The sequence below is a fragment of the Poecilia reticulata genome, chromosome 2, assembly GCF_904066995.2.
Source record: "Poecilia reticulata chromosome 2, P_reticulata-male-v2, whole genome shotgun sequence".
In the NCBI taxonomy this organism is placed as follows: Eukaryota; Metazoa; Chordata; class Actinopteri; order Cyprinodontiformes; family Poeciliidae; genus Poecilia; species Poecilia reticulata.
In genome coordinates this window covers 14,539,629-14,554,446 of record NC_088831.1, presented here as the reverse complement: position 1 = coordinate 14,554,446, position 14,818 = coordinate 14,539,629, and the positions used below count along the sequence as shown (strand labels likewise).

Sequence of the window (14,818 nt, the reverse complement as noted above, 5' to 3'; positions counted from 1 at the left end):
TTTCTGGTTTGTATTCTCACTCTTCACCACATTTTGATCCCTTAATGATCACTGAGATCCTATAATACTATTTAAATAATTATTATTGTGCATTTATGACTTTTTTTTAGGTATTGGCGTTAATATTGGTTTATGGGTGTTTGCCCAGGGGGGCATTTCAAAGGAGGCACACGTTAAGAGGCTGAAAGCTAATGGTGAGAGAAACTTCTCAGCAGGATCACTGGACCTTTTGTTCAAGTTTTCTTCAATTAAAACTCTCAAAAATCCTTTATTTTAATACGTTTTCTTTATTACTGCCCCTTATTTTAAAACATCCACAAATAAATAATCTTAACAGTAATTCTGTATCAATATCCAGTGCTTTCTGAAGGATTGACATGAACTCTTGACCTTCTGCTACAGAAATAAAATGGAGACCAGATATAAAACTATAGAGCTGTGACTCCATGTGCTGGTTTGATCAGTTTCTCATCAGTTTCTCTTCAGTAGATGATCAGACTGAGAGCAGAGAGGACCAACGTCTGCAGGACGATCCGACTGCTGGAGACACAACTTGCTGATTTCATCACTGGGAAAGAAACAGCAGATTAACCTTTTGACCAGAGAAACATTCAGAAAGTGTTGCATCAGGTAACGTCTGAGAAAAATCAACTCACCCTCCAACTGTATCTTGGTGTGTGTTCCCACACTATCAATGACGACGCTGCACTCGTAGGTTCCAGTGTCATTCAGCTCCAGGTTCCCCAAGATTATGGAGTAGTTCTTCTTCTTGAACTCAGTTTGGGACCAGGACACTCGACCTTTATACCTCTGGTGCTGGAGGTTTGGGTTGGGAGTGTCTTTGTTGATATCCAGCAGATTCTTGTCATCTTTGTCCCTCCAGAAGACGTTATCAGCTGCAGAACCAGAGTAGCAGGGCAGTATGACACTTTTACCAACTAACCCTGGGATGAAATCCTGGCAGATCACTGAGGGAGAGCAGAGGAGGAGATGAAGATCACAGCAACACCAGAAACACTGAGAAACCAACAGCAGAGCTGATATGAAACCCAACAGGAACAGGAGGTGTATTCAGACTGACCTGACGGTATAATCACAAAGATCCAAAGCCTGGAGAAAAACAAGCAGAGTTCAGTTTCACCGAGTGGGATCCAACAACCAGAACAGAACAACGATAAGGATTATATTCTGGTATTGCAAACTCTTGGGTGTGGCTGGAGTTACATGATGACTAAGCTAACAACCAGATATGTTCCAGGTTCAGGTTGAGGCCTGTAAAGTCGACTCATCAGGTTCATGAGTCACAAATCTGATCTATGGCCCAATAACAGTAGAACCGGTCCAACTGGACCGCTTCCAGTCTAACCAGCATTTAAATCTACTGGGACCAGTACCAAAAGACCAGTGGAGTGCCTGCCACCGGACTGGGTTCGGTTCTGATCCAGTTCCAGTTCCGGTCTATTGATGTTTTTGTTCTTTGTTCTTCGTTTCCAGGACATCCAACATGCTAGCATTACGATACTTCTGTTAGTGATGTTTGATCAACATTCAGACATTAGTAGCTTTATTTAAACAAATAGAACAACAAACCTGATGTTTCTAACTTGAGTCAAACTGATTAGCTTGACAGTAAACTTTAACATTCGCTAGTACAACAGAAAGTCCTGGAAATGGATAAATCATTGTTCTTTGTTCGACATTTGAGACATTTTTCTCTTTCTTTAAGGAACCGGAACAACAAACCTTCTGATATGTGACTTCATGGCTCTTTGGAGTTTGTAGAAGCTGAATAAACTGTTAACGGTGAATGTTTGCTAACAATTGCTAAAACGACAGGAGTTCCGGTAAATGGGTGAATTATTTAAATGATGCGTTGCATCATTGTGACGTATTTAACCAAATTCAGGCAGTATCGTTTGAAGGAGCCGGCCTCTCTGGTCAGTGAAAAGAAGAGCTGCAGTGAATTTAGACGGGTTAGACTTTAGGTTTATTCCCATCCTGACATCTGCGTATGTTGCCTAGCAACCACAAGCTGAACAAGATTAAACATTTAGCTGTTATTTAATTAATATTTAGTGATTTTTTTCCCAAAAATTATAACAAAAACTCTATCTATGCAAATGACTAACAACACGATTGCCAGAATTTAAAACTGCTGGCCCACAATGCATCCTGGGATATGGTGGGCAGTGAAGGACACACCTTACTATGCATCGTATTGATCTCTTTTAGGCAGTGGTGGTTTCTGATATGAGCCAGAACAACCAGAACAACTAGACAGACATAAATGCGTCTAATCCCAGAGTGTCAGATAGTTACAGCCTCATCACAGACAGTTCATCACCACCATGTTTAAGGATCCCAGTCGTTACTGAATTCATTTTAAGGTTTTAAGTTTTTAATATCATTAAAATATATTAATATTTGTTCAGACATGTCTGGACAGACATGTCCAGGTTAGACCTCCAGGTTCTTCAGTCCACTGGTTCTGGCCCGGTCCAGATCTGGAACGGAGCAGAAGGGTCACCCAGAAGAACCTGGAGGTCCAACTGGACCGCTTCCAGTCTAAAGAGCATTTAAATCTAGTGGGACCAGTACAGACCAGTGGAGCGAATGTCACTGGGTAACCACGGCAACAGCACTGACAAATTTAAATGCATTTGTTTGCAGCCCATCTGTTCCAGGAAGTAAACTGATCCTAACCAAAGTCAATATCTGACATTTACAGCTGAATAGCTAGTCCAAACTGGTTCAAACTGGTTCAAACTGGTGTGAAACCAGTGGATGGTTCCTGGTTTTACACAGACACTTTGTTTGTTTTATTGTTTTGTAGAGAGAATAACAATCAGCTGTGGGGAGGAAGTTTATAGAGATTTTTCCAACACCTGTATTTAGTACTGCTATCTGGATCAACCAGTCTGGACTGGTTCCTACTGGTCTGGGTCCAGTGGAGTCACAGGGTCAGAACTGACCTCCTTGTTCTGGACTTCAGGTTGTGTTGCTGCCTCCAGCAGCAGATAAAGCAGAGGGCGTGTCATGCTGAGGGTCGGGTTTCATTGGGCTGCAGGTGAACGGGGCTTCCTGTCAGGTACAGTCAGGATGTTCAGCAGGGAGTAACAGAGTTTTAAATCAAAGATAAACAGCAATAACTAAATTTAGGTTATATAACCTGTCAGAGAAAAAAAAAAAACTAGGATAATTTTTCAGTTTGACTTCAAACTAAATGTTTAACTCAGGAGCTAAACACTTAGCTCACTAGCTAAATGAAGAATACGAATTGTGTGTACGTTTTTGCTCTACTCTTGTTAAGAAGTGTTCATAAAGTCATCACTGTGATTTTCACATTTATAACACCAAAATGTTTCTCTTTAGCTCCAAGACAGCATGTTTAAAATAAATTGTAATAGAAAGCAATTCTCTGATTAAAGTTAAAATTTGAACTTGTTTCTAAGGTTGTGTGATTCCTTCAGGGAACCCAGAGACATTAAGATGTGTTTCAGTTCCCTCTACAGACCGCAGAGTTTCTCTGACAGAGTTCTCCCTCTGTCTGGTTTGATCTGTCATAATGTGCAGCCAGACTCTAGATAAATATAATAATTAACCATGGAGATGGTTTGTGGTTCAGCAAACATGGATGAAGTTATTAGAGTTTAAACTTAAAGAAGATTCTTTATAGTTAGCTTATTTAGTTAGCATGCTAACTCTTTAGCATGCTAGCTATTCATGAAGCTGTCTGTGTGGATCATGTGACCTGTGTGTGGTTTAACCAGACTGAACCGGGTCGAGCTCCGTTTGCAGCAGAAACCTCTGTCTGGATCCAAAGAGGAAGGACAACATGGAAGTGAGACCGTCTGCGGGAAGAAGTGAGGAAAGGTTCTGGTCTGCTCATTGGGTTTGGACCAGAAACTGCTGAGGAAGACAACCTCAGTGCTTCATCAGCTGGATCAGAACCAGAACCGTCTCTGGTAGCTCTCCATCCACCAGGAAGAACCAGCAGCTCCTCCAGAACCAGCATGTCCTGACTGGACCGCTGCCTGGAGCCAGAACCAACCAGAACCATCTGGACCACCTGACCCCGTTTTACCTCTGCTGTTTGGTTCTGATCCAGAATCATGAAAACGACCCAGAAGTTTCTATTAAGTTCAGAGACGACAGAGCTCAATCACACGGTAACTAGTGTAAGCTAAAGCTAAAACACTACGCCAACACGGTAATTAAAGAAAGCTAATGCTAAAGCGCTACAACACGCTAATGCTAATGTGGCATTTTGAGTTACTCAGATAACTCAGTAACTAGTTACTTAATGCTCTGCAGATGTTAAACAGTGAAAATGAAGGGAGATTTTAACTAATCAGATTAAAACTGAAATGTTTTGACTCCGTCGTTTCTCCTGGCGGTGCTGAACCTGAATCCTCTCAGAACTATCAGCTTCCTGACATCTCAGGAAACCCGACGCCTGAAACCCAGAAATGAATAAAAACGTTTCCAGAGTTTCTGGGGCTCTGCCTCCAGAGCGCCATCAGCTGACTGGGGGTGGGGCCATTCAGGTAACGATCCAGAATCAGAACCGGTCCTGGAGTCACAACAACAACAACCAGCATGCTGTTCATCTGTGTGACGATCAGAACCGACCGGGTCAGCAGGAACACAGAGAACACATTCCTCTAGACTCAGATATAGATTATCTTCATCATTATCTTCTTCATCATGATGAATATCATCATATTCCTCCTTCCCAACCACAAATCCAGCATAAATTAGGACAAAAGTGTTTTTTGGTTTGTAAAAACATTTGAGCCGAGGAATTTGGACCTGGAGGAACATAATTATGGGTTGGATGTTCCACCGACGGATGCTGATGTTCTGATGCAGACATCATGGGACAAGCTGGGACAAGTTGGACAGGAATATCTACTGACTGACTGACTGACAGAAGAAATATTTTCTGTAACAGACGGAGCTCTGCTGTCATCAGGACTTCATTAATCCAGTCTAGATTTAATCTGTCAGATTACTGAGGATGGTTTGTTTTATTTATTTTGCTACAACAAAGTATTAGATCCACACAATGACATTAGAAATAAATCAAATTAAGGAAACAAACTTCTGAAAATGTGCAAAATTACCTGAGCAAAGTCCTGCCGCTGATGTGTTAAAAGATTAAATATTTCATATCACTCTGATTTAATCTCGTATTATTACGAGTTTATTCTCCTAATTTCATATTTTTTCTCAGCCTCAATGCTCAATATACTCAGAAACATTCATCCCTCATTCAGTCCGAACAGGAGAGGTTCTGATTGGACCGTTTCTCAGTCAGCCCTGTTCCCTCCTGGAACCAGAACCTGAACTGGGTTCAACAGAACCTGCTCCAGAACTCATCAGGCTCTTTTCTAGAATAAATTTGATTTCATGATTAAAATCCTGAACGAAACACAGAGAAAACAACAGAATCTGGATCAGAACCGAGCAGCAAACATCTAAACCTGCTTCTCCAGAACCGCAGCTTTTAAATCACCGAACAGAACCGAACCTCTTCACAAGATAAGATTCAAAATCTCAGCAAAAGCAGCTTCAGAACCAAAGTTCTGGTTCTGTTTGCTCACCAGAACTGCGCTGCAGTTTTATTCTCCGCAAAATCAGAAGTAAATCAGACACCAACCTTTACAGCAGAGATAATGGATCCCTCCAGAACCAGAACTAGGACCAGAGTCCTCTGGGCCGCTGAAGAAGTAAAGCAGTTGTCTCTCCAGTCTCCTGTCAGAGACAAACAGCCCAGCTGATTGTCCCTCCCTCATCCGTCCCCAGCTGACTGTCCCAGCTGACTCTCTCTCCCTCATCCGTCCTCAGCTGATTGTCCCTCCCTCATCCGTCCCCAGCTGACTGTCCCAGCTGACTCTCTCTCCCTCATCCGTCCCCAGCTGATTGTCCCTGCCTGTTCCTAACAGGTGTGTCGCTGGATGCAGACCGCTGAATGTCTACATCTAGTGGACAGAAGTTGGAGCTGCAGCGTCTCTAAACAATATTTTAAAAACACCAAAATGTTTTCTAAAACTGGCACATTTTGCAGATTGTGCCAGTTTTCTTTTAGCTACTTAAGCTGATTTTATACAGTGTTAGAAATAGATGAAAATACAAATAATTGCATTTCTTTTCTAAATAAGAACATGCCTAAAATGCTTAAAGCCTCAGGGCTAGCAGGGCCATCCCTGCTGCTAGCCCTAGAAAATTGAAAAGAAAAGGTGTAAAATGTCATAATTATATTTAATTTTCTCTATAATTTATTTTTATAGAGAAAATTAAATGAGTTGTTTTTGGTATTATTGGGGTTTCACTTATATGCCTTATATGCCTCAGGACCTCCAGGTGACCCTTTGGTCAAAAATGCCACAACAGGCCATAGAAAACCCACATCAAACCTGGACGAACTAAAACAGACCAGTAAGAACTTTATGAGGCATTTTAAAGACTTTAACTATGAGCGCCACGAGAGGCTAACAGCTAGCACTTAGCACAACAAGCTGGTTTGCTGGCCGTGACAGACGCGTGGATTTTATTTACAAGTAATGGGTGAGTGTTACTTTTCTATTAGGCTAACTATTTAACATGGTGTCTAAATGTGCCAAATATAAAGAACACGCTTTTACCGCAATGAGGTTAAACTCTAATAACTTCATTAATGTTTGCTCAACCATAAATATAGAGGAACCAAAATGTATTTATTTTAAACATGCCTTCTAGGAGCAAATAAGAAACATTTTAGTGTCATAAATGTGAACGGTGACAGCCTGATAAACACTTCTCAACAAGAGTAAATTATCTCTGGATGTCAAAAACTTGCACACAACTCTTATTCTTCAGCATTGGCTAGTGGACTAAATGTTTAGTTAAATATTTAGCTTGGAGTTAAACATTTGGTGGTGAAAATACGACTGAATAATGATCCTCATTTCTTTCTCTGACGGGTTATATAACCTAAATTAAATTATTGCTGTTAATCTTTAATTTGTAACTCTGTTACTTCAGAGGTTTGCTTTGGAAAGTTGCCTTCAGTTTTCAGCCATTTCCTGCTGAACATCTTCAGGTAAATAACTCTACCTGACAGGAGGCCCCGCCCCCCTGCTCAGGTTACTGACTACCTGACAGGAAGCCCCGCCCCCCTGCTCAGGTTACTGACTACCTGACAGGAAGCCCCGCCCCCCTGCTCAGATTACTGACTACCTGACAGGAAGCCCTGCCCACCTGCAGTGCAATGAAACCAGACCCTCAGCATGACACGCCCTCTGCTTTATCTGCTGCTGGAGGCAGCAACACAACCTGGAGTCCAGAACCAGGAGGTCGGTTCCGACCCAATGACTCCACTGGTCCCAGACCAGTAGGAACCAGTTCTGATTGGTTGATCCAGATAGCAGCACTAAATCCACCTGTGGGAAAATCTCCATAAACTTCCTCTTCTCAGCTGATCCTTCTCTCTATGAAGTGATAAAACAAACAAAGTGTCTGTTGGAATAGAGAAAACTTTCAGTTTTTACAGTCGAGGTTCTTATGTAACATTAACTAAACTATTTGCTGCAGCAAAGTGCTGGACAACATCCAGTAAAACAATCAGATCTAACAATGGTAGTATAAACAAAGTAATTTAAATCTCATTTAAAGTAGAGATAAATCATGTTATCAGGCTGGAGTGAAAGTGATTGTTTAGAAACAGAACATCTGAAAGCATCTGGTTGTTTCCAGATGCTCCAGATGAAGAACGGTGCAAAAGATCCTGAAGATGGAGCTTTAAAAACTAATGAAATTATAAAAGAAATTCAACAAGAGGTGGGATTTACAGATCTACAACCAGAGTTACAACTGTCATGAACATGCCCAGTACATTTTATTTATATCTATCTCATGGTTATGCGCCCCCTTTGAATTGCTGCCCTGGAGTAACCGCCTATATGGCACATTTCAGAAACCACCACTGCCTGAAGCAGATTTATAAGATGCATAAAGATGTATCATCCTTGAAGCAGTGATAAAAAAGGGATCAAATGTGGCGAAGAGCGAGGATATAAACCAGAAATAACAGCAGCATCAAAACAGGACCCTGAGGAACACCACATGAAACCTCATCTCACCACCATCAGCATGTTTCATGTTTAGAAGCTAGCTGAACAGCTAGAGCACTAGTTTTAAAGGAAGGGAACAAAAAGTATCTGAAGAAGCCTCAGGTCACCAAAAGTGGGCGGAGCCACAGGAGGAAGTGGTCCCGGCTCTTCCTGTAGCACCTGGATGGATTTCTGCTAACAGAAACCAGGAGATTATCAGCTGAGACAACATGGAGACGACCTGGGAACATGAGGAGCCACAAAGCCACCAAGATGGAGCTGACCGAGCAGCTGTCTCCTAGCAACCTCCTAGCAACCCAGATCGGTGAGTGTTTACATTCATGTTATTTTGGTTGTTGTTTGTGATGAAAGGAGAATTTTTGGTTGTTTAGGAGAGAAATAAGGTTTACAGATTCCATTAATGTCTTAATTAAAATATTTAATGGAGATACTTTCAGGGTCAAATATCAGATTCTAGACATTCAGAAGTTAGATATTTAGAAATGTGTGCTGCGGATACTGATGTTAGCACCAGCTGTTACATGTTTAGCATTGAGATGCTGAATTAGGTTTACGTAGTGTGCTAATAGGCTAACTACTTTTAGCACAATTTGAACACAACAGAATTTTCCAGCTCTGAACAAACATGATGGTTTCTAGATGTTTGGATGTTTGGACCGTCAGAATTCTGGCGAGTATAGCAGGTAGGTCACCAGGATCGGTTTCCGGTTCTGATCAGTTCCTTCTGGACCGACCTGCTGGAATAAATCTGTCACTGCAGCAGAATCTCAGGTAGGTGAGTCACTAACATGTTCCAACAAACTGGGATCATCTGGAGTAAAACCAGCAGAGAGACGAGAAGCAACAACAACAACATGTGACCAACTCCAGCCTGCAGGCCTGATTACCTGGAACCAGAACCCCAGAGGCTAACAGTTTGGGAACCACAGCTTTAAATAAACGTTAACAAACTTTGTATTTTGTTTAGATGTGAACAGGAGACGGTGAGTGATGAGTTCAGCCAAACTCGTTTGTTGTGAACTAACCATTACTCTCATAACCTGTTAGAAAAACACCTTTTTAGAAGTAATTTTCCCCTACATTGTTGTTTGTCTTTTTACCTCAGTAACGTCATTATAAAGTATCATTAGTTTTACTTCAGTAAAATCCCTGATTCACTGAATAAAATTTCTAAATGAAGATCAAACATTTTAACCTAGCTGTTCTCAACGTGGGCGGTACCACCCTCCGGGGGGCGTTCAGAGGACAGCAGGGGGCGTTGGCGGACATTTTTACAAAAAGGGGGCGCTGAGATCCCTTTGGGGGGCGTTTGGTCGAAGGTAAACTTTACACCTTAAATGCACAATAATACCAGTTTAGACTTTGAGCAACCTGCTAAAACTGTATTGTGTAACATTAAATCATGCTTAGCTGCAACTGTATCGATGGCAGCTCTTCTTCTATTCAGTGTCTGTTAGCTTTTGGCGCAGCTCCGCTCCTGCTACTGGTATGATGTGAAATATGACGATTAGGCGGCGCAGCAGGTGATGAGTGAAGATTACTGATGGTGAGCGTCAATAAACGATAAGTGATGCCCCTCCTGAAAGCTATGGTTTGCACAGTAAATGCCATGTGGGTGAAATTTTATGGATGATACTCTGATTTCCCATTCTCCTGAAGGCAGCACAGAGCTGCACCACCAGAAACCTACAGAAACACTGAAGAGAAGAGCTATGATTAATGTAGTTACAGTTCTATCCATGTTTTAATGTTGCAGAGCTCAGTCGTTTTGCAAATAGTTTAAAGTTTAAAATGGCATGTTGAACATCTTTTATCTGGACATTTTGTGGAATATTTAACAACTAGAAAATGGCAAAGAATAAGAATATTTTTTCCAATCTTATTGGCTGCTGTTAGGCCTACCAAATTTAACTTGAATATTCATTGCATTTTTTGTAGACGCCTGTGAAAATAATTTCTATTCTCATGGCTTTTTTGTTCTCTGGGAAATTATTTTTGATGATAAATACAGAAACAAGCATAAAAATCAAAACATCTTCAATAGTGATAGTTATATTAATGATATAATAATAGTCAGTGCAAAGTAGCCTACAAATTCTTTGGTTGGGGGCGATGAGGGACCTGGATAAAGGCTAGGGGGGCGCTGGCCCAAAAAAGGTTGAGAAACACTGGATTAGACTGATTGTATTGTATGAATGATTAATGTGATATTAGTTGGTGTTGATGCTTCAAGCCTGAGAATGAACCTGTTACTGGATCTGTTGTAACTCATTTATGCCACAAGAGGGAGCCTGTTCAACACTGATAAGAATAACAGGGTGTTTGGCCTTTCCTCAGAATTCACTAGAGTTGTTTCAGCAATAATGTTTAGTTTTTAAAGGTTTAAAGATTTTTAAAAGTTGTTTTAGTTGCAGGTGCACATTTAGAAAGTAAATGTTAATATTTTGTCTTTTTTATCATTGTTCAAGATTCTCTCCATGTGAATCTGTTGCATCCATTTGTCTGTTTCTGTACTGTTTATGCTCCTGAATTCACCCTTTGATGGGCGATAAAAAGAATCCAGACACAAATGGCTTCTTTCTTTTCTTTTAACAGTCTTATATTACTTTTTATATATTTTACTTTAGACAACATAACATGTTTCAAAACTGCTTATTACTGGAAAAGTGCCATTTTTATAGCACAATGCAGTCACTCCAGTAATAAAGTGAAACCTAAATGAAAATAAATTTGTCTCTGTCTCTTTAAGAAGCTCCTGCTCTTCCCTCAGGAATTCGTCCAACATGGCTCCTCTGTTAACCCTTCAACATTTTACCACAGTTGCTCTGAGAAGGAGCTGCTATAATGAGCTCAGCAAAATGTATTGATACAAATCCACACCACATATATGCATATGAACCATCAATCATAGATATATGGAACCTAATGACAGCACACATGTTCCCATGTACACATTCACCACCTACATTCATTTGTACATTAGGAAAAAGGCGGATTAGTCAAGCAGCTTGCTTTAGCTGCTGTGTTTGTATAGCTGGTAGCAGTCGTCCTGCAGCTGCTGCTGTTTTTCTATCATCTATAGAAAAATTGACTGAAATGTTGTGGTCTAGTCCAAGCCTGGCCCGGTTCCTGGAGGTGAATGAGTTTCACTTCCGTCTTATGAGCCGAGTCTGGTGTTGGTGACTCTGATCAGATGCTCAGAGGAAGTGGAGATCAGTCTCTGTGCTGCTTCACAGCAGAGCAGCAGCTGGTCTGATGGATCTGCTGTGGATGGTTCTGCTGCTGGTTCTGGTCGGATCAGAGGCCCAGAACCTGGTGAATGTTACTGGAGAACTGGGTCAGGATGTGACTTTAACCTGCTCTGTTAAGGATGGAGTGCTATCCTGGGTAATGAAGGTCCAGAACCAGTTCAGAATAGAAATTGGATGCACTGTTTCTGCAACGCGCTTTTTCTACAGCTCTCCAGACTTTAAATCAAAGTTCTTCATGTCTGGAAACCAGCTGGTGATTCAAAGCGTCTCTGCTGAGGACAGCAGGCTGTACTACTGTGGGATGAAACAGAACGATCAGATCGTTTACAAAGACACCTTCAGTCTGCTTCTACCAGGTGAGTAGCAAAGAATTTTAACTCAGAAGAAATTCATTAGTGTGTTTTTTTTTAACTGTAGATTAAAACATGGTGGTGAGTTTAACATGAACTGGTTACCATGGTATGAATGTTATCATGAAGAATAATGTTTTATTATTGAATTAGTCTAAAGGAAGCTGCACAGCTGAGACGGTCAAGTCAAAATAAATGTCTAGTGAATGCAGAAGCTGGTGTTGCACCATGAAGGTCTGAAATGAAAGAGCTGATGGAGATTACAGCTGCTTTTATCACTTCATTATTATCATTTTTAGACATTTATGCTGGACAAATTCACTGTAACGGGACAGGAAGTGGTCATTCAGACCCGATGGGTAACTTCCTCTGATGACTGTAATTTCATCAACCACTTGTATTGTCAGCTCACTGAACAGGAAGGAGAATCCAGTTCTCTGCTGGGTCCTGTTCAGGGTAGAAGCTGCTGATGGATCTGCTGCTGGTTCTGGTCAGATCAGAGCAGATCAGTTTTTTTAGTCCGGTCAGTTCTTACAATTCTGAGATGTTTTAGCGTTTCTGTCACTTTAAATTCAAATAACCTGCTGCTGGTCACGCCCGCAATTCAATGTTTACATTCGCACATGAAAATGGCTGCAAACAGATGCTCAATCATACAACAGTATATCTTTGAAAAGCAAAAGTGGAGTCTCCCGCACAACCAGCCAGAATCTAGCAAGTGATTTCTGGTTGATAAGCCAACAACAAAACTCTTGTCTTTTCCAGCAGTCATTGTACAGCCGGAAAATGAGCTGACCAAATATGCTGGAGCTTAGGTGAGGTTGCTAGGTAACAAGCTGAGCTTCACTGTGGTTGCTAGGTAACGGTACCTGCTGATTAGTGACGTTCCATTCTGAAGGGTTTTGTAACGGCTTGTTTTCCAGACACCAAAAACATAAACTTACTGCCAAAGAATGACTGTGTGTTGTATTTTTTTTCTTCTTTTTTATGTTTAATGCTTGGATTGTTTATAGAAGTAGCAGAAACACAAATGGAAATATAAAAGATTTCATAATATTTCCTCTTTAGAATACATAAATACTTCCTAATAACTGATCATTTCTGAGGTTTAAGGCAGAAATTTGAATATTTAAAAACTCTTAAAGGTCAAAGGTTTGTTGCGTTTCTAGTTAATGATCTGGAGCTGATCTTCATCTCCTCAGACTTGAACTAAGCCGTTTTATTTTCTGATGTTTTCAGCTGAGATGAAAGTCAGCAGATATTAACTGACCAGCAGTGACTGGTTTGTTCCCAGTGTTTCCAGTAACCCGTCCCACCAGTCCGTCGGTCCAGCTGAACATCAGCACTTCTCCTTCCTGCTCCTGTGAATCTCAGAGGATGACCTTTATCATCTACCGCTCTGCTGTGATCCTCAGCTTCCTGCTCTCTCTAACAGGTCAGCGGATTTTTTTATTGAAAGTGGTTTATTTAGCAAAACTGCAAAGGAAACATTTCTTTACAACATGATTATTAACCAGAAGTTGCTACTGCTGGAAACCACAAAGAAGAAGACAGGTTGGAGTGTCGTAGGGTGTTATGTTTTTATCAAGTGAACAAACTTATTTACATGTGGTTTTAATGACATTCATTTTTAAATAGAAAACTGCAGTGTTTCCTTATTAAACTGCAGATGTGAAATTGACCAAGTCTTGCACACATTTCAATGGAAATACAGTTTTAGACACGTTTTTTGATGTGATGTTTTGATGTTTTTTTTTATTTTTCTGTTTCAGCCTTTTCTAACGTAACACATTAAAACGCCATAATGAATCGTTCTGTGGTGAAACTGAACTGATTCACTGCTGTTCTGTTTGCAGCTCTGCTCTGCTTTACTGGACAAGGAAGAGGAGGGTCCAGGAGGATGAAGCTGGTCCAGTCTGCCCAGTGAGGATCTGAACTGGCCCCATCAACATGCACAGGACAGGAAACGCCAGCAGCCGTTGTTCTCTTCGGTTTTCCGTTTGTGAAGTGTGAAACCAGAGGCTGACCGCGGAGCGAGCAGCTTTTCTCCTCTCGCTGCCAAACTCTAAATCTGTCTTCTCTCAACCTGTTGGAGGTTTTAATGTGTGATGGAGTTTAAAATTTATAGTCCAGTTTGTTTCTCAGTGTAAACAATAAAAGTTGGAGTGTGTTTTCACCCTCATCTATTTTTTGTGTTGTCAATATTCAACAAGCCACACAGAAAATCCACATCATGCATTTTGTAACGTTTTCTCTGCAGTGATGAAGTTTTGAAATCAAGTAACATTTCATCAGTTGAAGTCAGACTCTTAATGTTTCCTGATCTGAACCTCATTTTTCACATTTTTTCATCTCTACAAACAAAAGCTTCAAGTGGAGAAATGTTCCCTGATTTCCAAACTTTGTCTTCAGTGGTGCTTGTAATCCCAGTTTATAGTTCAGAATCCAGCTGTTCAATCCAATAATCACCCAATGGCTTATAGACACCTTAACTTCCAGGTGGAAACAGGAAGTATTGTTTTGATGAGGAAGACTGAATGTAAGGAGGAAGATGCTGTGATCAGGCGAGATCAAAACTGAACTCTTCATTCACTGAGGAAACAGAGGGAGCTGGGATGAAAACACAGAGACCCAAAGCGTCACTTAATAGGAAAAGTGAAAATCCCAGAATCAAGATGAAACTCAGACCGACTGGTCCACAGCGCCTGCAGGAGGCCGAATGAAGAACTGCAGGAGGCTGAAGATCTCTGAGGATTCAGTTTAAAACAAATGTTTTGCTATGTAGAGAACAATTAAACAGATCAATCGATTAGTGAAACCATTGTCAACTAATCGATGAATTAATAACTAGAGGATACAGACTGTTAAAATGGCCATTCACAGCAGAAACTAAGCCAAAAATATAAACATTTTGGATTTAAGATGAAAAACCTTTGTCTGTAAATCTGTTCTACCAGAAATCATCCAGTTCAGTTTCAGCTTCACCTGATTCACATCCTGTAAAAACCTCATTTCAGTCCCTTTCATCGTCCAGTTATTAATCTGTTAATCCATATTGATCATCAGATCATCCATACTCTGTATGGATGTTCAGTCCAGCAGT

The 14,818-nt window shown here is 40.8% G+C and overlaps 2 protein-coding genes across 2 annotated transcripts; one reads left to right on the top strand and one right to left on the bottom strand.

The window, feature by feature from the left end:
• Nucleotides 1-267: 267 nt before the first annotated feature.
• Nucleotides 268-1,898, bottom strand: LOC108167089 (uncharacterized). The gene is made up of 4 exons (XM_017309974.2): nt 1,744-1,898; nt 1,082-1,110; nt 657-968; nt 268-568 (listed from the first exon to the last, which is right to left on the bottom strand). Exons 1-4 carry the CDS (start codon nt 1,761-1,763, stop codon nt 483-485), a joined length of 447 nt encoding a protein of 148 aa, XP_017165463.1. The 5' UTR covers nt 1,764-1,898; the 3' UTR covers nt 268-482.
• A 7,487-nt stretch (nt 1,899-9,385) lies between these two features.
• On the top strand, nt 9,386-13,891 carry LOC145554068 (uncharacterized). The gene is made up of 3 exons (XM_081613351.1): nt 9,386-11,721; nt 13,010-13,150; nt 13,572-13,891. The coding sequence occupies exons 1-3, from the start codon at nt 11,370-11,372 to the stop codon at nt 13,640-13,642; spliced, it is 564 nt and encodes a 187-aa protein (XP_081469477.1). The 5' UTR covers nt 9,386-11,369; the 3' UTR covers nt 13,643-13,891.
• The last annotated feature ends 927 nt before the right edge of the window (nt 13,892-14,818 follow it).

What these genes read in the sequence shown, in the direction of transcription:
- LOC108167089 (XM_017309974.2), bottom strand. Translation starts at nt 1,763, where the DNA reads ATGAAGTCACATATCAGAAG. An exon ending in ATGAAGTCACATATCAGAAG is followed by an intron (nt 1,111 to 1,743) that starts GTTTGTTGTTCC and finishes GTTTTTCTCCAG; the next exon opens with GCTTTGGATCTTTGTGATTA. An exon ending in CACCAAGATACAGTTGGAGG is followed by an intron (nt 569 to 656) that starts GTGAGTTGATTT and finishes TTTCTTTCCCAG; the next exon opens with TGATGAAATCAGCAAGTTGT.
- LOC145554068 (XM_081613351.1), top strand. Translation starts at nt 11,370, where the DNA reads ATGGATCTGCTGTGGATGGTTCTGCTGCTGGTTCTGGTCGGATCAGAG. An exon ending in CTTCAGTCTGCTTCTACCAG is followed by an intron (nt 11,722 to 13,009) that starts GTGAGTAGCAAA and finishes GTTTGTTCCCAG; the next exon opens with TGTTTCCAGTAACCCGTCCC. An exon ending in CTTCCTGCTCTCTCTAACAG is followed by an intron (nt 13,151 to 13,571) that starts GTCAGCGGATTT and finishes TTCTGTTTGCAG; the next exon opens with CTCTGCTCTGCTTTACTGGA.